General features: G+C 41.7%; 1 protein-coding gene across 1 annotated transcript in view; it reads right to left on the bottom strand.

The window, feature by feature from the left end:
- Positions 1 to 10,517: 10,517 nt before the first annotated feature.
- Positions 10,518 to 27,769, bottom strand: part of Map3k1 (mitogen-activated protein kinase kinase kinase 1) — a 65,563-nt gene continuing 48,311 nt past the window's right edge. The window contains exons 8-20 of the mRNA XM_041663549.1: positions 27,198 to 27,279; positions 26,790 to 26,973; positions 24,595 to 24,846; positions 23,082 to 23,203; positions 22,103 to 22,194; positions 21,730 to 21,919; positions 20,214 to 21,465; positions 19,531 to 19,683; positions 18,620 to 18,782; positions 16,942 to 17,073; positions 15,456 to 15,598; positions 14,645 to 14,776; positions 10,518 to 13,030 (exon numbers count right to left, since the gene is read on the bottom strand). Of these exons, the coding sequence (XP_041519483.1) occupies positions 12,881 to 13,030; positions 14,645 to 14,776; positions 15,456 to 15,598; positions 16,942 to 17,073; positions 18,620 to 18,782; positions 19,531 to 19,683; positions 20,214 to 21,465; positions 21,730 to 21,919; positions 22,103 to 22,194; positions 23,082 to 23,203; positions 24,595 to 24,846; positions 26,790 to 26,973; positions 27,198 to 27,279 (3,047 nt within the window). The 3' untranslated portion in view covers positions 10,518 to 12,880. The remainder of the gene's footprint in view (positions 13,031 to 14,644; positions 14,777 to 15,455; positions 15,599 to 16,941; positions 17,074 to 18,619; positions 18,783 to 19,530; positions 19,684 to 20,213; positions 21,466 to 21,729; positions 21,920 to 22,102; positions 22,195 to 23,081; positions 23,204 to 24,594; positions 24,847 to 26,789; positions 26,974 to 27,197; positions 27,280 to 27,769) is intronic.

Below are 27,769 nucleotides of genomic sequence, written 5' to 3'. Positions count from 1 at the left end.
AACTGGCCCAAAAACTCACAGAAATCTGTCTGCCTCTGTCTCCCAAGTGCTGGGACAAAAGGTATGTGCCACCACTGCCAACTGGCCTTGAATTCTTGATTCTCCAATCTTAGTTCCTAAGTGTTGGGATTATAGTCATAGACCAATATACTTGACTATTTTCAACGTTTAGACATCAGGAAATTTGACATACAATCTAGATAACCATTTTCTTTTGAAGATTTAAGGGCTTTGGCAGCATGGAACTATCATTCTAACATGACAAACATTACACCCCTTAGACATGAAGTTGGCATGAATTCTCAGGTTTGCTGTGAACCTTTACTAGGCTTTTCTAGTACCACAGGTCTTTGACTTTGTAACCATTAGGTCACTTGTTCAGACAAATATACAACCATATCCACTGTGTGCTAGGTACAGTTCAAGGCTATTTCCGTAAGTTCTCTATTATTTACAACATGGTGGCTTCCATTTTATAGTAGACAGGGAGGATCAGAAAGCCTTGTATGTGAGGGCACAGATCTCTGTGCCTTCTGCCTCATTTGTCTTTACACCTAACTGCTTCAAAAATTAAAAGTTTAGCCGGGCGATGGTGGTGCGCGCCTTTAATCCCAGCACTAGGGAGGCAGAGGCAGGCGGATCTCTGTGAGTTCGAGACCAGCCTGGTCTACAGAGCTAGTTCCAGGACAGGCTCCAAAGCCACAGAGAAACCCTGTCTTGAAAAAAACAAAAACAAGAACAAAAAAAAACAAAAAAAAATTAAAAGTTTATCCAACACAGTATTATTCTGCAACCCCACTCCTGGGTGTGTGTGTGTGTGTGTGTGTGTGTGTGTGTGTGTGTGTCGTGTGTAGATGCCTCTAAGCATGAACAACATCAGAATGTCAAATGAAGCATGTGCACTCACATGTTTGTTGAAGCACAATCTGCAATATCAAGAAGTGCAATCAACCTAAATGTTGACCAACTGATGAACACATCTAGAAGTGTGGCACAGACATAGAGTGCAGTGCATTTCAACTATCAAAACAATGAAATCCATCATCTAGGACAGCACAGATGGGAACTGAGCTCATGATGCTGAGTGAAATTTACCAGCACAGGCAGAGAAGTACCACATGATCTCTCACAGAATTTATAAAAGCTGATCCCCTGGAAGTTGGGAGTAGAAAGGTGGTTACCAGAGGCTGAGGAGAGTAGTGGGGCTGGGGGGAAAGGATGGGAGAGGCTGAGCAATGGGCATTAAGTTATAGTTAGAAACCACAAAGAAGTTAGGCTTTTGGCACAGGTCTAAGATCCTGGTTACTCAGGAGATGGTATGAGGTAGTTCAAAAGTTCAAGGCCAACCTGGGCAACTTAGTCATACTCTGTATCAAAGCTAAAAAGGGCTAAGGATAGAGCTCAAAGGTAGAACATTAGCATACAGAAGGGCCTAGGTTTATCACCAGTGTCACCAAAAATAAAGGAATAAGACTGTCTGGTGTACACTGTAGTGTGAGTATGGATAATGACACTATGCACACTTTTTTTTTTAAAAAAAAAATAGTAAGTTTTAAAATGGTTTCAGCACGGAGAAATGTTTGGGATGTTTACCTTGAATGTGAAAAGCATACATGTATAAAAATAAAAATTAAATCTTAAAACTACACACATAGAAACATCACATAGTAACTCATGAATTTTGATGCATCTCGGCAGTTAAAAGGCATGCATACACAGATTACTTAAGACCATGAAAAGCTGGGTGTGGGGGTATAGTCTTTAATACTAGTACCTAGAATGCAAAGGCAGACAGAAGTGTGTCCCAGGACAATCAAAGCTTCACAGTAAGAACCTGTCTTAAAAAACAAAACAATGACAAAAAAGTTCAGTAAGAAACAAAGCTCCCAGGAGCAGTGATGACATCATAGGGGTTAGGAGTCCACAAAAGGAAGGCTCTTTCTGCGAAACCTAGGTATGAGAATCAAGAGGCTGCTTCCATAGGGGAGAGAGGTGGGGAATAAGCTAGTACATTGGGAATGGTTACAGCCACAGTTCTTGGAGAAAAGAATCATAAATTTAGGAAGTAGAAAAACTTCACTGAATCTGCTGTTTGGTCAAAACCATGGTACATAGGGTGTAGCTATGCGCATGTAGGTTTATGCACTGTACCCCATTCTGCACGTATGCACACTGTATATTCTAATTCTGTGAGAAGGGCTGGCCACACAGTAGCCACTGGCCTATCTTTCACATGGATGCTTATTCAAATTTAACATAATTACTGGGCAGTAGATTTAGGTTTGACATTTTCTCATGTTTTCCGTTTGTCTCACCTATTCTTTACTCTTTCTCTCTTTGGTGTTGAGACTGGGTTTCTCTATGTAGCCTTGGCTGTCCTGGAACTCCATCCATAGAGCAGGCTGGCCTTGAATTCACACGGAGATCCATCTGCCACTGCCTCCTGAGCACTTTTAATTCCCCCTTCTTTCTTTGGGGTTGAGTGTTTTTACATTTATTTTATCTCTTTGAGACAGGGTTTCTATGAGTAACTCTGGCTGTCCTGGAACTCACATTGAAGAGCAAGCTGGCCTTGTTCTCAAAGGAGATCTGCCTGCCTCTGCCACCGGAGTGCTGGGATTAATGTTGTTTGCCACCATGCCCTGCTTACATTTATTTTTTAATATATGACTAATGATGTTACACATTCATGGGGTACCATGTGCTGTTTGGTACATGCATATTTAATTTTTTTTTATTGAGAAAAGGAAAAAAAAAACAAATTTCCTCCTCCTCCCAGCCTCCCATTTCCCGCCCCCTCCTCCCACCCTTCTCCCCCTCCCCCCCCACTCCTCTCCCCCTCCCTCTCCAGCCCAAAGAGCAGTCAGGGTTCCCTGCCCTGTGGTAAGTCCTAGGTCCTCCCGCCTCTGTCCATTTCTAGGAAGGTGAACATCCAAACTGGCTAGGCTCCCACAAAGCCAGCACATTACGTAGGTTCAAAACCCCATGCCATTGTCCTTGGGTTCTCATCAGCCCTCATTGTTCGCCATGCTCAGAGAGTCCAGTTTTATCCCATGCTTTTTCAGTCACAGTCCAGCTGACCTTGGTGAGCTCCCAATAGATCAGCTCCACTGTCTCAGTGGGTGGGTGCTCCCCTCGTGGTCCCGACTTCTTTGCTCATGTTCTCCCTCCTTCTGCTCCTCATTGGGACCTTGGGAGCTCAGTCCAGTGCTCCAGTGTGGGTCTCTGTCTCTGTCTCCATCTATCACCAGATGAAGGTTCTATGATGATATGCAAGATATTCGTCAGTATTGCTCTAGGATAGGGTCATTTCAGGTTCCCTATCCTCAGCTGCCCAAGGAACTAACTGGGGACCTCGGCTTGGGCATCTGGGAGCCACTCTAGGTTCAAGTCTCTTGCCAACCTTAAGGTGGCTCCCTTAACTAAGAATTGTGCTTCCGTGCTCCCCTATCCAACCTTCCTTTATCCCAATCCTCCTTTTTCCCCAAGTTCCCCCCATTCTCCCCTTCTCCCTTTTCTCTCCCCATCTCCCCTTACCCCCATCCCACCCCACCCCCAAGATCTCAATTTTCTCCCCGGCAATTTTGTCTACTTCCCATAGCCAATTATATGCTTTTCCTTTGGTACACCTTCTTACTTAGCTTCTTTGGGATCACCAATTGTAGACTCCGTGACCCTTGTTTATGGCTAGAAACCAATTATGAGTGAGTACATCCCATATTCATCTTTTTGGGTCTGGGTTACCTCACTCAGGATAGTGTTTTCTATTTCCATCCATTTGCATGCAAAATTTGAGAAGTCATTGTTTTTTACCGCAGCGTAGTATTCTAATGTGTAAATATTCCACACTTTCTTCATCCATTCTTCCATTGAAGGGCATCTAGGTTGTTTCCAGGTTCTGGCTATTACAAATAATACTGCTATGAACATAGTTGAACAAATGCTCTTGTCATATGATAGGGCATCTCTTGGGTATATTCCCAGGAGTGGTATTGCTGGGTCCAGGGGTAAGTTGATCCCGAATTTCCTGAGAAACCGAAACACCGATTTCCAAAGTGGTTGCACAAGATTGCATTCCCACCAGCAATGGATGAGGGTACCCCTTCCTCCACAGCCTCTCCAGCAAAGGCTATCATTGGAGTTTTTTATTTTAGCCATTCTGACAGGTGTAAGATGATATCTCAAAGTTGTTTTGATTTGCATTTCCCTGATTGCTAAGGAGGTTGAGCATGACCTTAAGTGTCTTTTGGCCATTTGAACTTCCTCTGCTGAGAATTCTCTGTTCAGTTCAGTGCCCCATTTTTTAATTGGGTTAATTAGCATTTTAAAGTCTAGTTTCCTGAGTTCTCTATATATTTTGGAGATCAGACCTTTGTCTGTTGCGGGGTTGGTGAAGATCTTCTCCCAGTCAGTAGGTTGCCTTTTTGTCTTGGTGACAGTGTCCTTTGCTTTACAGAAGCTTCTCAATTTTAGTAGGTCCCATTTATTCAATGTTGCCCTTAAAGTCTGTGCTGTTGGGGTTATACATAGGAAGCGATCTCCTGTGCCCATCTCCTGTAGGGTACTTCCCACTTTCTCTTCTATCAGGTTCAATGTGTTCTGACTGATAGTGAGGTCTTTAATCCATTTGGACTTGAGTTTTGTTCATGGTGATAGATATGGGTCTATTTTCATTCTTCTACAGGTTGACATCCAGTTATGCCAGCACCATTTGTTAAAGATGCTTTCTTTCTTCCATTGTATACTTTTGGCTCCTTTATCAAAAATGAGGTGTTCATAGGTTTGTGGGTTAAAATTCGGGTCTTCTATACGATTCCATTGGTCGACTTCTCTGTTTTTATGCCAGTACCACACTGTTTTCATCACTGTAGCTCTGTAATAGAGTTTGAAGTCAGGGATGGTAATGCCTCCAGACAATCCTTTACTGTATAGGATTGTTTTGGCTATCCTGGGTTTTTTGTTTTTCCATATAAAGTTGATTATTGTCCTCTCAAGATCTGTGAAGAATTTTGATGGGACCCTGATGGGGATTGCATTGAATCTATAAATTGCCTTTGGTAGAATTGCCATTTTTACTATGTTGATCCTCCCAATCCAAGAGCAAGGGAGGTCCTTCCATTTTCTGGTATACTCCTCAGTTTCTTTCTTCAATGCCTTAAAGTTCTTGTCAAATAGATCTTTCACTTCCTTGGTTAGAGTTACCCCAAGATATTTTATGCTGTTTGTGGCGATCGTGAAAAGTGAAGCTTCTCTGATTCCCCTCTCTGCTTCCATATCCTTTGTGTATAAGAGGGCAACTGATTTTTTGGAGTTGATCTTGTATCCTGCCACATTACTAAAGGTGTTTATCAGCTGTAAAAGTTCTTTGGTGGAGTTTTGGGGGTCGCTTATGTACACTATCATATCATCTGCAAATAACGAAAGTTTAACTTCTTCCTTTCCAATTCGAATCCCCTTGATCCCCTTATGTTGTCTTATTGCTATTGCTAGAACTTCAAGTACTATATTGAAGAGGTATGGCGAGAGTGGACAGCCTTGTCGTGTTCCTAAGTTTAGTGGGATGGCTTTAAGTTTCTCTCCATTTAATTTAATGTTAGCTGTCGGCTTGCTGTATATAGCTTTTATTATATTTAGGTATGACCCTTGTATCCCTAACCTCTCCAATACTTTTATCATAAAGGGGTGTTGAATTTTGTCAAATGCTTTTTCAGCATCTAATGAAATGATCATATGGTTTTTTTCTTTCAGTTTATTTATATGCTGGATTACATTGATAGATTTTCGTATGTTGAACCAGCCCTGCATCCCTGGGATGAAGCCTACTTGATCATAATGGATAATTTTCCTAATGTGTTCTTGGATTCGGTTTGCCAGTATTTTGTTGAGGATTTTTGCATCGATGTTCATGAGTGAGATTGGTCTATAATTTTCTTTCTTGGTTGAATCTTTGTGTGGTTTTGGTATCAGAGTAACTGTAGCTTCATAAAAGGAATTTGGCAATGCCTCTTCTGTTTCTATATTGTGAAATACATTAAGGAATATAGGTATTAGGTCTTCTTGGAAGTTCTGGTAGAATTCCGCATTGAAACCATCTGGTCCTGGGCTTTTTTTGGTAGGGAGGTTTTTGATAACCTCTTCTAATTCTTCGCGACTAACAGGTCTATTTAGATTGTTCACCTGGTCCTGGTTTAACTTAAGTGTCCATTTCCTTTACATTTTCCAGTTTTGTGGCATATAGGCTTTTGTAGTAAGATCTAATGATTCTCTGAATTTCCTCTGTGTCTGTGGTCATGTCCCCCTTTTCATTTCTGATCTTATTAATTTGCAAATTCTCTCTCTGCCGTTTGATTAGTTTGGATAGGGGTTTGTCAATCTTGTTGATTTTCTTCAGGAACCAGCTTTTTGTTTCATTGATTCTTTGTATTTTCTGTGTTTCTATTTTGTTGATTTCAGCCCTCAGTTTGATTATTTCCAGTCTTCTACTCCTCCTAGGTGAGTCTGCTTCTTTTTTTTCTAGAGCTTTCAGTTGGGCTGTTCGGTCTCCAATGTGAGCTTTCTCTGTTTTCTTTAAGTGGGCACTTAGTGCTATGAACTTTCCTCTTAGGACTGCTTTCATAGTGTCCCATAAGTTTAAGTATGTTGTTTCTTTATTTTCATTGAATTCCAGGAAGACTTTAATTTCTTTCTTAATTTCTTCCTTAATCAAGGTATGGTTCAGTAGTTGACTGTTCAGTTTCCATGAATTAGTAGGCTTTCTGAGGGTAGCATTGTTGTTGAATTCTAACTTTAATCCATGGTGATCTAATAAGACACAGGTGGTTACTAATATTTTTTTGTAACTGTGGATGTTTGCTTTGTTACCGACTATGTGGTCGATTTTTGAGAAGGTTCCATGAGCTGCAGAGAAGAAGGTATATTCTTTCCTATTTGGGTGGAATGTTCTATAGATGTCTGTTAAGTCCATTTGATTCATTACCTCCATTAATTCTCTTATTTCTCTGTTAGGTTTCTGTCTGATTGACCTGTCCATTGGTGAGAGAGGAGTGTTGAAGTCTCCTACTATTAGTGTGTGCGGTTTGATGGCTACCTTGAGTTTAGCAATGTTTCTTTTATGTACGTGGGTGCTTTTATATTAGGGGCATAGATGTTCAGGATTGAGACTTCATCCTGCTGAACTGTTCCTGTTATGAGTATAAAATGCCCCTCTCCATCTCTTCTGATTAAATTTGAAGTCAACTTTGTTAGAGATTAGTATGGCCACACCTGCTTGTTTCTTAGGTCCATTTGCTTGATAAGCCTTTTCCCAGCCCTTTACTCTGAGTAGGTGCCTGTCTTTGTGGTTGAGGTGTGTTTCTTGTAAACAGCAGAATGTTGGATCCTGTTTTCGTATCCAATCTCTTAGCCTGTGCCTTTTAATAGGTGAGTTGAGTCCATTGACATTAAGTGATATTAATGACCAGTGGTTGTTAACTCCGGTCATTTTTTTAGTCGTAGAGTTTGTGTGTTTCCCTTCTTTGATTTGTGTTGGTGAAGGGTCTCTAGATGTCTGAGTTATTGTGGTCATTGTTGGACTCCTTGGTTAGTGATTTTCCTTCTATTACTTTCTGTAAGGCTGGATTTGTGGCTGCGTATTGTTTAAATTTGTTTTTATCCTGGAAAATTTTATTTTCTCCATTTATAGTGAACGAAAGCTTGGCTGGGTATAGTAATCTGGGCTTGCATCCATGGTCTCTTAGTTTCTGAAGTACATCTATCCAGGACCTTCTGGCTTTCATGGTTTCCATGGAGAAGTCAGGTGTAAGTCTGATAGGTTTACCTTTATAAGTAATTTGGCCTTTTTCCTTTGCAGCTCTTAATATTCTTTCCTTATTCTGTATGCTTTGTGTTTTGATAATTATATGGCGAGGGGATGTTCTTTTTTGATCCAGCCTATTCGGTGTTCTGTATGCTTCTTGAACCTTCATAGGTATATCTTTCTTTAGGTTGGGAAAGTTTACTTCTATAATTTTATTAAATATATTTTCTGGACCATTGAGCTGCACTTCTTCTCCTTCTTCTACTCCTATTATTCTTAGGTTTGGTCTTTTTATTGTGTCCCATATTTCCTGAATATTTTGTGATGAGAGTTTGTTGGACTTGCTGTTTTCTTTGATCAGAGTGTTTATTTTCTCTATGGTATCTTCAGAATCTGAGATTCTTTCTTCTAACTCTTGTATTCTGTTGGTTATGCTTGTTTCTGTAGACTCTGTTTGTTTACTTAAATTTTCCATGTCCAGCCGGCCCTCTGTTTGTGTTTTCTTCTTTGCCTCCATTTCAGTTTTCAAGTCTTGCACCGTTTCCATTATCTGTTTGATTGTTTTTCCTTGGTTTTCTAGGGTATCATTCACTGATTTATTCAATTCTTCAAACTTTCTGTTATATTTCTCATCCATTTCTATAAGGGCGTTTTTTACATGCTGTTTAAGGGCGTCAATCACTTTCATGAAGTCAATCTTTTCTACTACTTCTTGATTAAGGTGTTCATGTCCTCCCGTTGTGAGGTCGCTGGTTTCTGGTGGCTTCATGTTGCTTTTCAGCTTGTTGGGCGAATTCTTGCCTTGGCGTCTACCCATCTCTTCTTCCAAATGCTCCCTTATGGATCTTCTTTACCGGATCAGGTCTCCTTGCCTACCCAATGCTGGCTCTCCCCAACGTTGTCTCTCCCCAACGCTGGGTCTCCTGGCGCCGAGAGATCAGGCCTCCGTGCTGATGGGCAGGTGGCAAACAAAGTGCCTACCCTGCTTGGTGCAGGCAGGCCATAGAAACAAAGAGACTCCCGCCCGCTTGGGTGCCCCGAGGATTCGGACCCAGTGCCCAGACAGGCTGGGCTGGGTGATGTTATGTGCAGAAAGAGGGCGGTGGGGCAAAGTGGGGAGGGTTCTGGATGGAAGCTGGGTGGGCTAGGAAGAAAGAGGAGGTATGCAGGGAGTGGAGGCCCTGCAGAGAGCTCAAGAAGGATAGGGGGCCAAGGAACCTCTGAACTCCCCTTCCCAGGCTGGCGCAGTGGGGCCAGAAACTCACCCCAACACTGGGTCTCCTGGTGCCGAGAGATCAGGCCTCCGTGCTGGTGGGCAGGTCGCAAACAAAGCGCCTACCATGCTTGGTGCAGGCAGGCCATAGAAACAAAGAGACTCCCGCCCGCTTGGGTGCCCCGAGGATTCGGACCCAGTGCCCAGACAGGCTGGGCTGGGTGATGTTCGCATATTTAATTTTTAAATGCTATTGCCCATCAAAGGAATCAACGCTCTTTGGGAAGAGTGGGCTGCTCCAAGGACTACACAAGACAAATACACAAGATGGACCTAAACATTAAGTATTCACAGACTAATGATGGCCTGTTGTGAAGGTAATCTTGGTTGTAACTTGACTGGCTCTGAAATCAACTAAGAGACATGCTCCTGGAAGGATCTGAGAAGTGCCTTCTAGTGGCAACCTGTATTTAAGGAGGTCCCAGGAAAAGCTGCCTTTTCTTGCCTGCCTTCACCTTTTGCTGGTACTGTTACTGCTGCCGCTATCAAACCTGCTTCTTCAGCCTTCCTACATAGTTGGAAAACCAGTAGTTCCCCAGAAATCTTTCAGGCCTTCAGTGTCAGATGGGATTGCTGAGGCGCTCAGCCTCCTGGACTGAGCAGTTTACCAGTGCCTCCTAGAGAGTATCGGTAAGTCGATCTAATAAACGCTCTTCGTAATATATATTCCTTTTACTGGCTTTTATATGGAATCCCAACTAGCACACTAGCCAAGAACAGAGATGCTACCCTCAGAAACTGACATGCTGTCACTGCCACTGATTTGTGACAATTTGAGCAAATTCATGAAAATATACAATAAGTAAATGGAAGAAATTGCTCCCTAATAGCAAAATACAGTTGACATATGTTGAGAAATGAGGAAATGAAAAGAAAAGCCACAATTTGGCATCAATTAGGGTAGTATTACAAGCATGTAGGCTAAGAGCACATAGCTAAACTAGCTGACAAGTGCCACTTCTGTGGTCTCAAAGTCTCCCTCACGGAGGACTTAATGTGAAGGTGTCTGTTGGTTGAAAAGGGGAAACAGTGGCTTCACAGTGCTGCTCAGGTCATCGCAGCAGCACAGGAACAAATGGACGGTGTGGCCCCTGCTAGCCATCATGTCCAAAGCACAGCACTGCCCACAGTACTCCAGCCACCTGTAATCCCCAGTCCAACAAGGAAGTGCCACACTTAGACTGAGGGTCTTCCATAAGCTGATAGCCAATATAATCATAAAAACGCGAAGGCCAAGGAAGGAGGAAGGTGTGGTTCGAAACTGAAAGAGACTAAGAAAACAGGACAGTAAAGGCAACCCGCGACCCTGTTGTGCAGCTTCTGCTATAGAGGTGTGAGCAGGCACTGGGGTAGAGCAGGATGAGAGGCAGAGATCCTTTGTGGTGCTTTCACAACTTTCCTACTAGTATAAAATTATTTAAAAAACCCAAAATACCAGTCAACTTTTGTTCAAAAACTTTTATTTACTATAAAGACAAAACACCAAAATAGATACAAATACTATAAAATTGGTTCAAAGGGGTAAAAATTTTAATTAAAATATCTCGATATATTTAAAATAACAAAGGATACATTTAAGCCAAATTTTCGTAACCCAGAGGTTTTCTGTAGCATTTGCTTACACAGTAAGGTGCTAATAGAAGTTAGCCCTTAAGCCCTGGAAGTCTTAGGAATCATAGTCACACAGCACATAGAATGTCATTGTGAGAGCGAACTTTGGCAGAAGAAATTTAAATCTACAGGACACCTGAGGTAGTAGAAACCGGAATAAACAGCAGTAGACGTTATTTACAACTCGAGTACCAAATAACATTAAAAACACAAACATAATTACACAGTACAATTTTCAGTCCAGCTTTGATCCAAAGAAAATAAGAATATTACATCACATTTGCATCGAAAACAAAATACCACAATTACCAGCAAGCTGAGGGAACTGCAAACAAACTCAAACACAGTGATCTTGACATCTGGAGACAGTTTGAGTTTGAAATGTGGTGGGCATGTTGATCTACACAGTAATACTGATTAGCTGAGGTTCCTCAGTTTAGACAGTTTACACCTCTGTCAGACACAGCGCTAATCTGACCAATGATCTTCCAGTATATAAAATGGCAAGAGTGTGTCCTTTAAAGCTTGCACACGAGACTCGGAAATAATCTTATTAGAATCGTGAAAATTCTAAGTAGTCAAAAAAGTAAAAATAAAAAGAAAATAAAAAAGGAAGTCAAGTACAACACATTTAGCATTACCAAACTTCACATTTCTGAATTATTTTTAACTCTTCAAATATTGCCAATCTTCTAAAACAAAGGAATGTAACATTTCACTAAGAAGCACATTCACATAAAAACTGCCTTTGAAAATGATCTGCAATATATCCCTGTAAACTTATCTTGGAACTTATTTTGCTTCCAATTTGTGTAGTACATTTCAAATGTACTACATATAATATAGCTTATTTAGTTTATCCTGAGTCTTTGAGAATAACCAATTCTATTTCACACTGGCTTCTGAAGAGTTAAAACTTAACATTTCAAAGTTACATTTAATAGCTAATCAGTACTTGATTTAAAAGACAGACATGCAAAAGTCTACCCATTTTGCTTCAGGATTCCATGCATCTGAATTAACTCGAAGTTAAGACAATTAAATAGTTGTGCAAATTTCAGGAATTAGTGTGTAAATGAAATTCAACTTTTCTTTCTGAGCATTTTCTAAATGCAAAGTAAATTTATTGTTTGTTTAAAAATGTTACTGATTGATAGGTAAGTAAATGAGTTTATCAGCCAGGTCTAGTATAAAACATCATACATGGCAGAAGGAAAATAGCAGTTATGTTATAATCAGTGGGCATGAATGATGGATTGTTACAAAGAGGAAGATTTAAATGGTATGAATTTCCTGTAGGCAAGCAAAATAATATGAAATAGTTCAGCTAACTTTCAGGTAATCTCGCCCTGCCTTGTGCTGACTCTGAAGTGAGGATGTACTTAACCCGCATGGTGAGGGCAGGCTGATTCACGAAGCCAGTATTTCATTATACGCCTATGAGAAGAAAACACAACTCTTGCAATAGGCACAGATTTTAAAAACTAGTTCAAACCTACTTATATCTTTTTTTTTTTTCTGGTTTGAAGAGATCACCTTTCCCTGAATATTAAACACAAATGAAGGTGAAATGAAAATACAGAACCATATTTTCCAAAAACGAAATGAACGGGCCAACAGTAAAATGCACAATGAACCACAATCAACCACAAGTAAAAAAAAAAAAAGTCAACTATGGGTGATAAAGAAGTTAATAACTTTTAAAAACACATGTATTTACTGCTACTCATAGCATACTCTGACCTAAAAGAGGCAGACACTGATTTTTTTTATAGCCAGTGACAAAAAACCCAAACGGAACTGCAGAACCTCCTGCTGTGCTCACCCGACGAAATGGAAGAAGTGACACATGAAAACAGATCCTGAGCCCTCAGCTGCTAATATTGCTGAAAAAGTGCTCCAAAAATAAATTTATGCTTCTGTTATTTAGTTATGCAAACTCCATCGCTTTCCTGTTCACCTAGAGCCAGTCCTTTGAAAGGCACGGTTTACAGTTTCTGCACAAGTTGTGGACTTTTGCATATTGAGCTTAGGTACAGATCATGATTTGTCAATCACATACTTAGGTAAGGGTTCGCTACTGGCCTCATCTCTAGCTGTTCAGTGGCATGATGGCCAGTAGATTATCAACGTGGCTGCCCACAAGTTCTTTTTATTCTTTCATTGTTGCACATCCTGTCTCCACTATAGTTAACAATTAACTACCAAGTCGTACGGAAGACAGGATGCTTCAGTAGCTCTCTTGATGGAGGTCTGTCCTGAGGTTGAAGTTCTAAACAACGCAGAGCTACATCACGCAGACCTGGGGACAGATGTGATGGGATGGATGGCGCAGTAGTCGCACTGGCGATCTGCAGGAGACAAAACCAGAGCACTGAACTTTCCATAATAACTCTGCACAGAACACAGGCATCATTTTCATAGCCTCTCTCAGTGTGCACCTATCTGGTAATACAGGGTGTTCTTCCTCGGTGTTGGACAAATCCTGATTCTTTGTACCAAAAAGTACAAACAACTTTTTATTTCTCTTTTGAGCACAGGCTCTTGTGGGCACAGGCTGCTGGATCTTTCTTCAGGCACAGTTGTGCACCACCAAGCCCAGACAAGAGCTGACAATTCTATAAACAGGTAGAGAATGAATCTAAATAATGTAAACCTACCTACTTACTCATAATCACAATAAAACTCTCCCTTTTCCTCACCTTAGCAACTTCATGGATCATTACTGAAAAATGCAAAATGACAGAATCAAAAAAAAACCTTAAAAAGGCTGAGATCTAGAAACACTGAGTGGATGCACACACCCGTGATCCCCTAGTGTCTATCTAGAGACACTGAGTGGATGCATATGCTTCTTAACACACCATAAGACAAAAACCAAACCAAAATGACATCCCTTTGTACCTGCCCAAGAGTAATTACTCACTGCTCTTGTTTTTCCTTCACAGGGAAAAAATCCCCAAATATTTCTGTTGAATACCTCATTTAATTCATGTTTTAAGTGTTCTAGCCATAGTACACTGCCTGGCCCTAAATTTGAAACATTATGAAACATGGAGTAAATTTCTTATAAGGAGCACAGTTAAGTCAAAAAAGTGCACTGAAGATTTTGGAAGTAGAGCCAGGTGTGGTGGGGCACACCTTTAATCCCAGCACTCAGGTTGATCAGACCAGCCAGGACTACATAGGGACCCTGTCTCACTGCCCTCCTTCCAAAACAAAACAAAACTGGGGGTGTAGGACTAGGGAACTGGCTCAGTGGGAAAAATGCTTGCCATGCAAGCTTGATGGTCTGAGCTGGGATCCCCAGAACCCATGTAAAAAACCAGATATGCTAGCTGGGAGGTGGTGGAGCATGCCTTTTAATCCCAGCACTCAGGAGTTCCAGGACAGGCCCCACGGCTAAGCGGAGCAACCTTGTCTTGCAAAACCAAAATCACAAATCAAAAACAAACAACATCAACAAAAGAACCCAGATATGAGAATGCTTGTCTGTGAGTCTAGCACCCCTACAGTAAGACTGGGGGCAGGAGAATCTTCTACAAGTTTATAGGCCAGGAATCCTGGACTATGCAGTACTATGGCCAACAAAAGTATCTCTCCTCAAATGAGAGGGAGAGCAAGGGCCAACTCCTAGGCTGTCCTCTTATCTCCATACATGGCATGGCATGCACATACTCTTATATACAAACATCTATATACATAATCCATACACAAAAATAAGAAAACAGGTATCATTTTTAAATTGGTAGACAGAGACCAGCAACCATCTGTCCCTGCAATTTCAGGGAATCTGACTCCCTTTTCTGGCCTCTGCAGACACGCATGAGCTACACAAACATATGTGCAGGCAAAATACTCACACACCTAACAGCAAACAAACAAATAATGATTAGTAGGGACAATTCATGGGAATCTGACTTCTACCAATTTCAGTACAAAAAAAATTGTCACCTCATAATTACCTTAAATATCAAAGCAAGATGATTGGAGTGTTTTTCTGCATTCCAAGGTGGTTTTGCACAAGCCATTTCTATAATAGCGCAGCCAACACTCCATACATCACAGCTCCTACCATACTGCTGACCTCTTAGTACCTGAAACAAAGCAGTTAATTTGGAAATGTGACTATGTGATTTACTTAAGAGAGATCTATTTCTTTATGTATGAGTTCAGAGCAAATAGTGGTACAAACAGCAATTACATGAACTACTTGAAATCCCATTAACAAGCTTAATATCCACATGGCACAGAGATAAATATCACAGGATTCCAAAGCAGCCCCCTCCTCCTAAACAGTGGGGCAAGGGAACAAGTCATCACTACACTGAGCAAGAAGAGCTATGAGCTCAGGAGAGGCCACATTCACAAGTGCGTACTGTGTTAAGACACCGGCAGACAAGGCCAGCTCTGGCTTACCTCCCTTCAGGAAGGAAAGGTAACTTTTGCATATTGCTACCACATGTAGTTTTGTTTTACTATAAAACAACTATTACGAACTAACCCCACAATTTTGTGTTAAATTTGCTTTGTGTTAAGTTCATGTTAATTGTGTTGAAGAAGCCTTTAAGCAAATGTATGAAGATTTATCTTCTGTAATCTTGTTAAGAAAAACGGAAAGGCGGAAAGGAAGGTACTAAACTACAGGGTACTATTAAAAACCAACTTCTAGGGTCATGGACTTGCAATCTGTAAGTTTGTTCTGGATCTTACTGTGAAATACTCTAGCACAATGTCCCACAGGACTGTTACATTACACACAAAGCCACTTCTTACCTCAGGTGCCATGAATGCAATTGTCCCCAGTAACTGTCCCTGAAACTCCCCTGCACCGGTTCCTTTTGATGCCAACCTGGCAGCAGCTCCAAAATCTGCAATTCTCAGCCTCTGCCCTGTGCTGTCAATGAGCAGATTGGCACCTTCAACAGAAACAGCAGATGACCTGGCATGTTAAAATCAAGTAAGGACTTGCTGAGAGCCTCCTGAAGTTCCACTAATGAACTAAACAATGTAGGTACAGTCACAGCCTCAGGGAAAGCTGCTTGTGTCTTCCTTGTTCCATTTCTGCTAAAGGCACACTAGTGCTCTTTAGGGTAACTAACCTAAAGCCTCAAGAGAAAATTCTGAAGGTCAAAGTCATAAGGCCCACAAAGATAAAGGAATACACTTAAAGACCCATTAAAGAACAGATTAAAACCCTTAAAATGATGATTTTTGGCAAAATCTATCCAGAATTCAAATTTTGGTACAATTTACATTTTAGAACCAAGTAGTGTTGATACATACTAACATACGCCAATTTAAACTATATGCTTATTTCATAACCATAGTTTTAAAAGTCAATATTCTAAACATTACTCCAATACTCAAGAGAGTCCTAACAAAAAAGTCAAATTGCCTTTAATAATTTTTTTTTTTTTTTCGAGACAGGGTTTCTCTATGTAGCTTTGGAGCCTGTCCTGGCACTAGCTCTTGTAGACCAGGTTGGCCTCAAACTCACGGGGATCTGCCTGCCTCTGCCTCCTAAGTGCTGAGATTAAAGGCATGCGCCACCACCGCCCAGCTAATAAATATAGTCTTAACTGCAAGATTTGACAGGACTGACTGACTTACTTCTCCCCCACCCTCCACACCCTCTTAAAAGGATTTCTCTGTGTAAACCGCACTGGCTGTCTAGGAACTTTCTCTGTAGACCAGGCTGGCCTAGAACTCACAGATATCTGCCTGTCTCTGCCTCCCAAATTCTGGGATTTAAGGTGTGTGCCACCACCACCCGGCTATGGCTTTTTTTAAGTTTATGATGTACCAATTATCTCAGAAAAACCAAGAACAGGGATCTCCTGGAGATACAACATAATGCCAAGACAGGGGATCAGAGACCTTGGTTCTACACTTCTTGTCAAGTCACACCCCGTTTCTTGTATTGAACACACTGCCCTACGTAATGAGAAAGGTGGGCTGAAGACCTTTTTTTGTTTTTTGAGACAGGGTTTCTCTGTGTAGCCCTGGCTGTCCTAGAGCTCGCTCTGTAGACCTGGTTGCTCTTGAACTTAGAGATCTGCTTGTCTCTGCCTCCCAAGTACTGGGATTAAAGGAGTGCACCACCACTGCCTGGTGACTAAAGACTCTTAAGGGTCCTTTTAGTTCTAATAGTCAGAGGATTATTTAATACCAAACTTAAAAACTTGTGTTAGAAATTATCACAGGTCAAGGTTAAAGATTACGTTTGCCTTCTTGTCATGAGAAAACACTGGGCTCTTACCTTTGACATCTCTGTGAATGATCTGGTTCTCGTGGAGATACGAAAGGCCACGGAGTAACTGCTCAGTATAGTTAATGACTACGGACTCCTTGAAAGCTCCGTATTTACTCAAGAGATGAGCCACAGACCCTCCTGAAAGACAAGCAGAATTGTGTGAACCTGACCAGAACTACACTTGTTTATTGCACTCTAGTTTCTTAAGCTTACACTATGAGCTCATATGAAATGTTAAACTCTTAGCGTATCAGAAGTAAAATTGATTTCCTATATTACCTCAAAACTGTAAATTAGGAAACATTTTCTACAGAACCCTAATGAAACCAGGGTCAAGATTTCATGAAACACTAAAAGTTATACATTTTAGATTGAACTATTTCGGCAATGTAGAATCTTTCTTTTTCAATCTAAGTGTATAAACTATTACAGAATTAAGTAAACAACACTGACCATTTATTTAGCAGAAGGTAAAGAGCAGGGGAGGAGCAAGAAGGCAGTCAAGCATCAAATACCACGCACAAGCTCTGATGGGACAAGCCAAAAACTCAATGAGCCTCACTTCTAGATACTTGTAAGAGCCAACCTATAGGTTCTGTATGTCCCCCCCCCCCAAAAACAACAACAACAACAACAACAAAAAAAAAACAGGGAAGTAAGGGACTGGAGAACTCTTGCGTGTCCCTGGGGAGACAGCTCAGTAGTTAGAGTGCCTGCCATGCATGTATGGAGACCTGAGTTCAATCCCCAGAACTAACACTAAAAACCCAGGCATGGTGGTATGTGACTGTAGCCTCAGTATGGGTCAGCCAGCTCAGCACATCTGATGAGCTTCAGGTTCAGAGGGACCCTGCCTGTCTCGAAAAACAAAGGTGAAGAGGGACTGAGGAAACACACCCACCACCTTGGATCAGATACCCACATGCACACATGTGCACACACTAGTGCAAACATCCACACTAGTAAGCACACATCAACATGAACTAGAAATGTACTCTTAAATCACACAAGAACTTAAATAATTGCCTAAATAAGCTAGCTGTCCCATCTTAAGTCACTGTTATACATATTACAGAAGTAAATTCAGTCTGTGTTTAAGAGGATGAGGTTTAACTTTATGCCTCACTACTGTTTTATCTGCAGGAAGGTTTTCAAATTATATATTAATTTATTTCATTTAGTTTTTTTGAGACAGATTCTCACCTATTATAGCATGGGCTGAGCTTGAACAGACCACTCTCCTGCCTCAGCCTCTTGAGTGCTCTGACTGCAGGCACATGTCCTACTCAATAACTTTATTTTTATACTGTTAGAGACATTTTTTAAACTGATGACTATTCAGAAAAATATTGAATTTATATTATCCAGGTTTGAAACAAAATAAAACAAACAAAATCACTCTTAAAAGAAAGGTTGCTGGGTTAGAGATTATCACTTAGCAGTAAAGTACTTGCCTAGCCTGTACAAGGCTCTGGGCTCAATCCCAAGTACAACGAAACAAAACACCAAGATGGAAAGACTTTAAGGTTTACTATATTTAAAATATAAATACTTTTTGTGTATACTTGTATATTAGGAATAATTTATTTTTAGAAACCCACTAGTATTTATTTTTAAATGAAGCATTCAGTACGTAGAGGGAAGCTGAGTGTGTGTGCTCACTCACGCTCTCCACTGTGCATACCCGCCATCCACTCGATGAAGAGGTTGTAGTTGCTCTTTTCACACGTGGCACCCAGCATCCTGATGATGTTCGGATGGTTCAGGTGGCTCATCATTCTGATCTCTTCCCTTAATGCTTCCACCACTTCTTCCTGCTCAGAAGACGTGTTTCTGACGTAAGTCACCTGTTTTAATAAAACATGTTAACAAGGTTTTAAGTTTTGATGTTCTTTGTTTTCAAAATAACCTGATCTAAAACAGACAAATCCAAACTATTTTAAATATAGTTTAACAAATGGCATTTACCCTCATGGATGAAGGGTTGTTTACATAAAACCAACAAATCAACAGGGAAACACAAGTCAGGTACTTTTAAACAATAAGGATATAACTTAATAAACTAAAAAAAATTAGGAAAATGATAAAAGGGGAGGGTGCTGTAGCCAAGATTGCAACTATAGAAAAACAGTAAAAATGAGAAAAGCCAACTACAGAGGAATAAACAATAAGTTTAATGAAAAGTCATTATTTTTGCATTTTGTATGCTCATTCTATGTATTATGTAGAAGGCAAATGACAGACTGAGACACCATCAACTGGCACAGGCCACGGTGAGGGGCAGAACGACAAACCATTGTTCTGACCATCCTGATACTGTATCTTACAATGATCAGCCTCAACTTTTAATAACAGAATTTATGTGTGTGCTGCTTTTTGCAACATCTACTTTGAGCCTGAAGCTTTTCAAAACTGTCAAGTGTGGTGGCATAATCCTGTAATCCAAACACTAGGGAAGTGGAGGCATGACGGCCCCAAGCTCGGAGAGCAAAGCAAACACAGGTGACAATAGAGCAAGAAGACACCAGCATCTCATCCTTTGTCCTAGCTGCACATTCTTCATTGCAATCTGAACCCTGTGCTCCCGATACCAACCTGTTTAACAGCCATTAACGTTCCAGTCCCCACATCTTGTGCTTGGTAACAAGAAGAAAATGCTCCAAGGCCTATTTGCTGCCCTTTCAGCCATTCGGTGTCTTCTCTATAAGGCTGTTTTGCTTTGGTATGCCCTGGCAGAGTCTCTGGGGTCTGCATACAAAATAAAAGCAACCATTTTACTTTTAAAAGAGCATGATCTTGGGCTGGAGAGATGGTTCAGTGGTTAAGAGCACTGGCTGTTCTTCCAGAGGTCCTGAGTTCAATTCTCAGCAATCACATGGTGGCTCACAACCATCTGTAATGAGATCTGGCGCCCTCCTCTGGCGTGCGGGCATACATGGAGGCAGAATGTTGTATACATAAGAAATAAATAAATTTTAATAAAAAAAAGACCATAATCTTGTAAAATTAGTCTGTTAACTACTGAAATTGCCCAACCACCTATAAATTTGATCTCTGAATGGACAATGTTAACAATAGTATCAAAGGTATAAGTGATAGTCATTTCAGAATCGGTCAGAAGTACCTCAGAAATGTGCTGAGTACTGCCATTGCAATGACTCAAAATTATTACTACACACTTAATTATATACGGAAAACTCTTGCAGTCATCTCAAAAGCACCATTTCTCCTAGATCTTAACATGTCCCAAGGAAACTGAGACTGAAGACTATACTCACATCCTGCTGGATGATGATGATATCTTCTCCATTTTCCACCTGTAGCTGAGGAACTATGGGGAGGGCATCTTGGGATGCTGACATTGCCATGGCAATTGCTAAAGCTTCTTCTTCTTCAGCTTCCATCTTTTCTTTGCACTTTTGATTATGATTGACATCATCTTTGTACGTATCATCATTTTCAGCCTTTTCAGGAGAGAGGACAGCAACTTCAGACTTAAAAGTGACTGTTGTGTCACTTGAAGGCATGGATGCTTCAAGAAGGTCTTCAATACTGGAGTTGAGCTCGGTGTTGACATCTAGTCTGCACTTGTCCTCCACTGGGGTGAATACTGTCTCGTCGCTGGGGATAACGGCGTCACCACTGTTGTTGCCATCGCCTTTGGAAGCACTGCTCAGGTCAAGTGTCATGCTATTTTTTGAGGCATCCCCCAGTTTGCTTGTGCTACCTGGGACGGGTCGAGATGGCTTTGGCCTGTGTATGTTACTGGAGGGTGGGGGTCTTGACTGGGTAAAGACTGGAGAGAGTTTATCTGAGTCTCTGTTTTCAGAGCAGTTCCTCTGGAATTGTAGAGAAAACTTGCGCTGTGTTTGAGGAGACGCAGAAGGTATTTTGCAGGGAACAAATGCCTGAGGTCTATGCTTAGAAACATCTGTTACAGAGCCAGCTGGAACAGATGGAGCAGATGAACAAGGGGTTGATACTGCTGGAAACATCTGGGAATGAGATAAAGGAGAGGAGTTCAAACACTGACTGTGGGGTCTGCCTTTTGTTTGAACCATTGGCTTTGGTTGTTCTGTTGTAGTTGAACTAGGAAGTCCTACGGAAATGCCAGCCAGTCTGTCAGAAATGTCCTCTGAACTGACACTCAGTCTTGTAGCACATAATCCTTTTCCAGTTTTCTCTAAATGGACCGTGTGCTGAAGGGAACCGTTCTCTGGATAGTTGGTAGGGCCCACTGCCTGCAAGAAGCTGTCCTGTTGGTCATCCAAAGTGTCTTCCACACCCATCTGGATGACCTCAGCAATCTCTACCTCCTCTGCAATCAACAGCAAACGCCGGCGCATTCTGGTGAAGTGAGTGGAACCAGAAGCAGTCAGCATCATTACCAGCTTGGAAAACACAGCGGGCACTGAAGTCACCATTCTTGCAGAACTCAAATATATCCTTCGAGAGAGTTTGCCAACCATTGAGTGGGAATTATCAATGGACTGCAAAGTGAAGGTCAAGAGGGACAGCAGCTTCTTATACCTGAAAGACAAACAAAGCAAACGCCTTCAATTAGCAGACAAGTACAAATTACTGAAAAAATACATACATTTCTTAAAAGGCAACTCATAGCATGCCCTTGTACACAAAAACCATTTTGGTACAAAGAATTTGTGAATGTTTAACTAAAAGTAGCCTACTCTTCAGTTTTTATAATCAAGGACTAAGGTATTAGTATACACCACTAGAGGGATATGTGAGCAACTAGGAAGAGGGGTACTGATTTCCACAAGAAAGATTGATTACCTGATTTCAACAGGCTCAGCTTGAGAGACGTCAGTACTGACGATATGAGGATAAAATTCAGCAGGAAATTCCAACAGCAATCTGTCTATAAGACACAGGCGGCCTAGGAGTTCTTGCCAGCTGTTTGATTCAGCTTGGTTTCCAAGAATACAACTTAAGACATAATCAACACCACCAACACCAATGGATCCTACAGAAGTAAAAACAAATGATGGAGAAACAGTGTCATAGAATTAAATTAACTCCTATTTTAAAAACAGTTGAGTGAATGAATCAATTTATAAAATTACTTCAATATTTTGTAACAGTCCTATGCGAAATCTTAGGTCCAGGAAAACAATAAGTTGTGCTATATGAAAGTAGAAGTCATTACCAGCTTTCAGTATTTCTCTCCCAACTGCCAACTCTCCTGCTTGGCCCTTGCACAGCTCCAGCAGTGTCGATATGGACAGCTGACTCGTGCGGCTACAAAGAAACCAAAGTGACCTTTATTAATTCCTGGCACTGGGTCAACAACTCACTGATGAGGAGCAAATATTATGAGATCTCTCTGCAGTATTTCCTATATTTTCAATTGTTCAAGCAATTACCTGGGATAAACAACCAACTACAGAGCTCCAGAAAGTGGGCTGCTCAACACCTGCCATCTGAACCCATCCTCGTACTGAAAAACATCATCTGCCCTGCTCAAGGACACACTCCCCACACAACTAACTGGTGACTGGGACAGAAAACCAGAGGGAGACCACTCTAACAGAGCAGTAGCAGAGCAAAGCACGGGAGGTGGAAGAGTGGTGGCCAGTCAAGCCGTGCTGCGATGTGCAGACAGGAACTCCAGGCAGTACCAACCATGGCTCATCAAACAGAGGTGAGCTTTTCTGGCCACCAATCTAAAGGAGGCGTGGCCTGCGCTCACTTTTAGGGTCACCGCTCTTCATTGTCAGTTTTGAAGATACCATGGGAAGATATGAAACTTCCAAAGTTAAAAACGCTCATAATGACAACACAATTCCATAACTAATGGAACAGGACTCCTTTCGGACCCACAGAGGCAGAGACGGGATGTGACACATGTTCTCTGAAGCAAGTTCACTCCTATGGTTCTATAGGCCACTCAGTGTTCTTGTCGCCTGGGTTTCAGACTAACACATCACATGTGCAGCCCCACGCAGTCTGCTGGCCTAGCTTTTACCTGCCACTGGGGTTTCTTTCCCTAGTCCTTACAAGCTCTAAGCCCTATGTTTTAATTTCGATCTCATATTACAAAATAATAATATTCGAAGATTCACTAGTACAGGTGTATCAAATACTAAGTATGAGGTGGGGCCAGGAATTTTAAAGTGAAGCCTTACCTATTGGCATCTGCACACTTGACCAGGATGGTGTCTACAACTGGCCGGAGAAGTCTCTGAAGTTTGATTCTTTCTGCCAGACTGTGGCAAGGTGTATATACCAGCATGGCTCTCAATGTTTTCTGGGGAGGAAAGAAACCTGAAGGTTAGTTTAACTACATTCAAAATGCATCAAATAAAATGTCCCAAGATGACATAATCTGATAATTATTTCTAATTATCCAGAAATGGATAACCCAGTGGTGCTAACCAGAGCACTGGTGCATGATTTCAGCTGGAGGTGGAATCAAGGTTTCTAACATCTGCTCCAAGTCCAGATGTCCTTGGCTACTTCCAGCTCAACTAACATGGTGCTCTAGTTGTAAAAGGTTTTTGAGGTCACTGAACTCTGACCCCAATTTATATTCATAGTCACTTATACTTCTCAGAAGGAACATTCACTAGACCCAACTATGAGGGTGTTAGGAAAAAAAAATTACAAGAGACTGAAGTTTAAACAGATTAGGTAAGAAATTAGACCAGTGAGATGGCTCAGTGACCAATGGCACTTGTCACCAAACCTGACAGTCTTGAGTTTGAGCCCCTGAACCCCATGGAGCTAACCAGTTTCTGCCAGTGTCTTCTTATTTCCACAGGCGGCTGTGGAACACACACCCTATCCCTCTCCACTAACCCTTAGGCAGGGATTCTTGAGGGTGTGTGAATTTGAGCTCCAGGGGTCACGTGGCAGTGACTGAAGACTGTTGTGGTTAGCATCTTAACTGTGAGAAGATGTGAGCCATGTACTGTGTGCATATGCCTGTCTTTCCCAGCCTCTTGACAGGTTGCAATGTGGCCAGGAGTCTCTGCCACTGTGACCTCTCTACCATGATGGGCTGTCACCAGAACTGTGAGCCACAACAAACCCTTCCTTCCTGAAGTTTTTCTTGTCACAGTCACTGGAAAGAAACTGAGAGAATATGGGACCATTTTCTGTAAAAATCTTCTGAATTTTCTCACATGTTTACTGAAGCCAAGAACAATTTTTATTAAAAATAAATATTCATTAATGTTTTCATGCAGCAAAACAAACGAACAACAAAACTAAAAGGAAACTTTCTAACTCTTGTCTTGCCTGGTTATTTCTGTTTCCTGAGACAGGGTCTCCTATTTCCCAGGCTAGCACTGAACTCCCAGGATAGCTCAAGATCAACTTAACTCCTGATCCTCTACCCTTCCCCTTCATCACCATCAAGAAGTTTGGTTATATATAATGTACTCATTCAAGAAAATATATGAATAGCAAGACATTATTACTACACAGGATAAAAGTAAATAAGAAATGAGCAGATTAAAATGAGTAAAATTATATAGAGATAAAATGGGATATTGCAATTTCTTAGAACTATGGAATAAAAAATTGATTTTCTAAAGTTAATTTAGTTAAAGTATTTATTGTTTCTTAAATTTGATACCTACAAAAGACCAAAGAAAGAAAGCTCATAAAGATATGGTTATGGAATAATGTACTTACTAAAGCAGCAACGTACACTTTGTAGACAGGGTCGGCACAGACTATGGACAAGACGCTGCAGCACGCCTCCACCACATCCCCTGAGATGCTGGTCTGGGAAGACCCGCTGGCGGCTCCTCCAGAATTTCCAGTGCTCTCCCCGTTTGCCAACAACAGGGCCCCACTAACATCGTGAGAAAGACGCCGGAGGGCCATCTCTCTTACATTCCAGTTTCTAGAAAATAAGCAGCCGACGAGTTCCATCCCAAAGACCTATAATGAACAAACACAATGTGATGAGAAATTAATGAACCTATGGTAAATTAAGAACGGTTTCTGATAATTAAAGAAAAATCGGCCACTTCCCGATTCTTTATTACACTTGATAATTTTTTGATTATCAAATTTTTACAATTAAAAACTTTAGTAATATATACACATTCTTATGTGGGGGTATGGGTGTATACGTATGTGCATGTTTGCACACTGTGGAGGCCAGGGGTCAACCTCGGGTGGTGTTTCCAGAAGCTGTTCACTTTGGCTTTCTTTTCTGAGATGGAGTCTTCTAGTAGGCTCACCAATTAGGCTAGCCTAACTGGTCACTGAGCCCCACGGGTCCACCTGTCTCACCTTCCCAGAGCTGGGACTGCAAGCACACCAATACAGCCAGCTTTCTCCAGGAGGCTGCACATCAAACGCAGGGTACCCTGCAAACACTTCCTCCAGGAGGCTGGACATCAAACGCAGGGTACCCTGCAAACACTTTCTCCAGGAGGCTGGACATCAAACGCAGGGTACCCTGCAAACACTTTCTCCAGGAGGCTGGACATCAAACGCAGGGTACCCTGCAAACACTTGACTACCTGCCCAGCGCCTTGACTGTCAACTCCATGGTATTTAGAAATGTCTGGCATGTCTACTGAGGACTTTCTCTTTTCTCTCTCTTTCTCTTGGTTTTTCCAAGACAAGGTTCTCTGTGTAGCCCTGGCTGTTCTGGAACTAGCTTTGTAAACCAGCCTGCCTTTGCCTCCCAAGTGCTAGGATTAGGGCTGCGCACCCACTCCCTGGCTGCACTGACTCTAAATTAGGTTAGTTGAGACAGGAAGATCCGCCCTACATGTGGTCAGCACCAGTTCATGAGCTGAGGTCCTTGGTCGGAATAAGGAGAAATGAGCTGACGAGCTACTCCTCTCCCTTTGCTTCTGGCCTGCAGATGCAATGTGACCTGTCCTGTAGCCATGCTTGCCTCCATGGCCGGCTGTATGCTCTGAACTGTAAATTCCAACAAACTCTTTGCTCTATGATTACTTCCTCAGGTATCTGGTCACAGCAGCAAGACACATGACTAAAGCACGGTGTTGCTCAACTTGAAACGCTAGTTACTTCAACACATAGGACATGACCTTCTTGCACTGCCTCAGTTTCAATCCACCTTACAGTACGCCCTAAGGCATAAGCAAAACACAGCCAATGAGAGCCTTGCCAGAATGGCACCTAACAGCTCAGAATCCACTCAGAGTTCTCTGAGATCCTCAGACAGACAGGGCCTTTGCAGAAAAATGTTCACAAACCAGATGGAAGAACTAAGATGTGTTTATAAACTCTGTGGATTTGATCAGCTTGGTAAGGAGCAGGGGGTTAACATGGAGAGTGTGTTTCAAGGCTCACAAAGCAGAAAGGCAGCGCATTCTATGATGGAGTTAATGTCTTACAACTGCTGATGACCTGGCTTCATTACCATCTCACTACCTCTCCTGGGAGCAATGGCTATAGACCCTACATTTAAAAATATAGCAAGCATCCAGCAACCAATGAAATAATTTTTAAGTTGGCCAACCAAAATCTGTGTTTACTGAAGACGAGAAACTGTTCTGAGGAGGTCAAGGCAACCAAAACGCCAAACCCAAGAACATTCTAAATCCTTATTTATACTCTCAGCAAGTGCCTGTTATATAGCAGCATACAGGAAGGAGAAACTGGGTTTAAATGGCAGCAAATAGAATCACTTGTCAGAAATGGGGGTTAAACATGGGGCAAGTCAGCATCAAAGAGGAGAATTTTCCTTCCTTGAACAGCCTTTTACACATCTAGGTAGGTGAAAACTACAAAGGAATTAACCCAAGAGCCAGGAGTCACACTAGCGAAGCATTTTCCTAAATTAGAAGCAACCGAGGGAAAGGACAAGCACAAGAGCTGAACAAAGAAGAACTGCTCACCTGGATCCACGGCTCAGCCAGCTCTTTGTAAGCAGGAGGGATCTGCTGGGTTCCATAGTGAGTAAGGTTAAAGTTGCTTTCTTGGTTCCTTCTTTGCAACCCAGCCACAGGCTGCTGTGGGGAGACGGGCTGCGGTACAGCTCGCAGGGAGGCAGGGGAATCCACTGGACTCGACAGCTCGTGGCTAAAATCAAAGATTACAAAACTTGTTGCAAAATATTAACAGAAGTCACACTTGGCACTTTGAGACAAGGCTTCACTGTAGCTCAGGCTAGCCTTGAATTCATGATCCTCCTGCCTCAGCCTCCCAAGAGCCGGGATCACATGTGTATGCTACCATGAGAGGCTAGAGAATGTCATTTCAAGTTTTTGTTAAATATATACCAATCAGTAATTCAAAATTCTTACCTGTAGAAGTCATGGGATCTCCACTTAGATCTACAAAGGGGACATATTAAAGGTTCTCTATTTCTTCTACATTCTTCTGCCCCTGAAAAATATAAAGAAAAAAACATTACAAAAATGTAAAACTTAACATTAAGTATTTCTAAATCCTGAGTATTCATAACAGCTAGTGTAAGACTTGCTATGGTGGGAGTCTCACAGTCTGGTAGGGTATCAATCTGAAAGCTGGCCAATGCACCAGAGCCAATTATTCCGATGCTCATACCTACAGAAATGCTGCTTTATCACTCAGGATAGCACCATGCTCACCATCCTTCCAATTACTCTCCCCTACTCGGTTCTGTGGCTAATCTTTCGATTCACCCTATGGAAAGCCCGCCCACGTCACCCACCTTCTTCCCGGCTCACAGCTTTGGGCTGGGAAATTTTAGGTTTGCACGCCTTCCATTTCCACCTGCATCACCCTATATACACTGCACTTTTACATCTACACAGATCCTAAATCCTAATTTGCTAAAAACTTCACAGGGAACTTAAGCAGGCCTTTCTTCTGCTCTCCTTAGTCTCCCCACAAG

Source organism: Microtus oregoni, unplaced genomic scaffold (genome assembly GCF_018167655.1).
Source record: "Microtus oregoni isolate MIOR12 unplaced genomic scaffold, Mior012 000014F_ref0000157, whole genome shotgun sequence".
Classification (NCBI taxonomy): domain Eukaryota; kingdom Metazoa; phylum Chordata; class Mammalia; order Rodentia; family Cricetidae; genus Microtus; species Microtus oregoni.
Note: the sequence above shows the minus strand (reverse complement) of the source record. Positions and strands in the feature narration are given on the sequence as shown.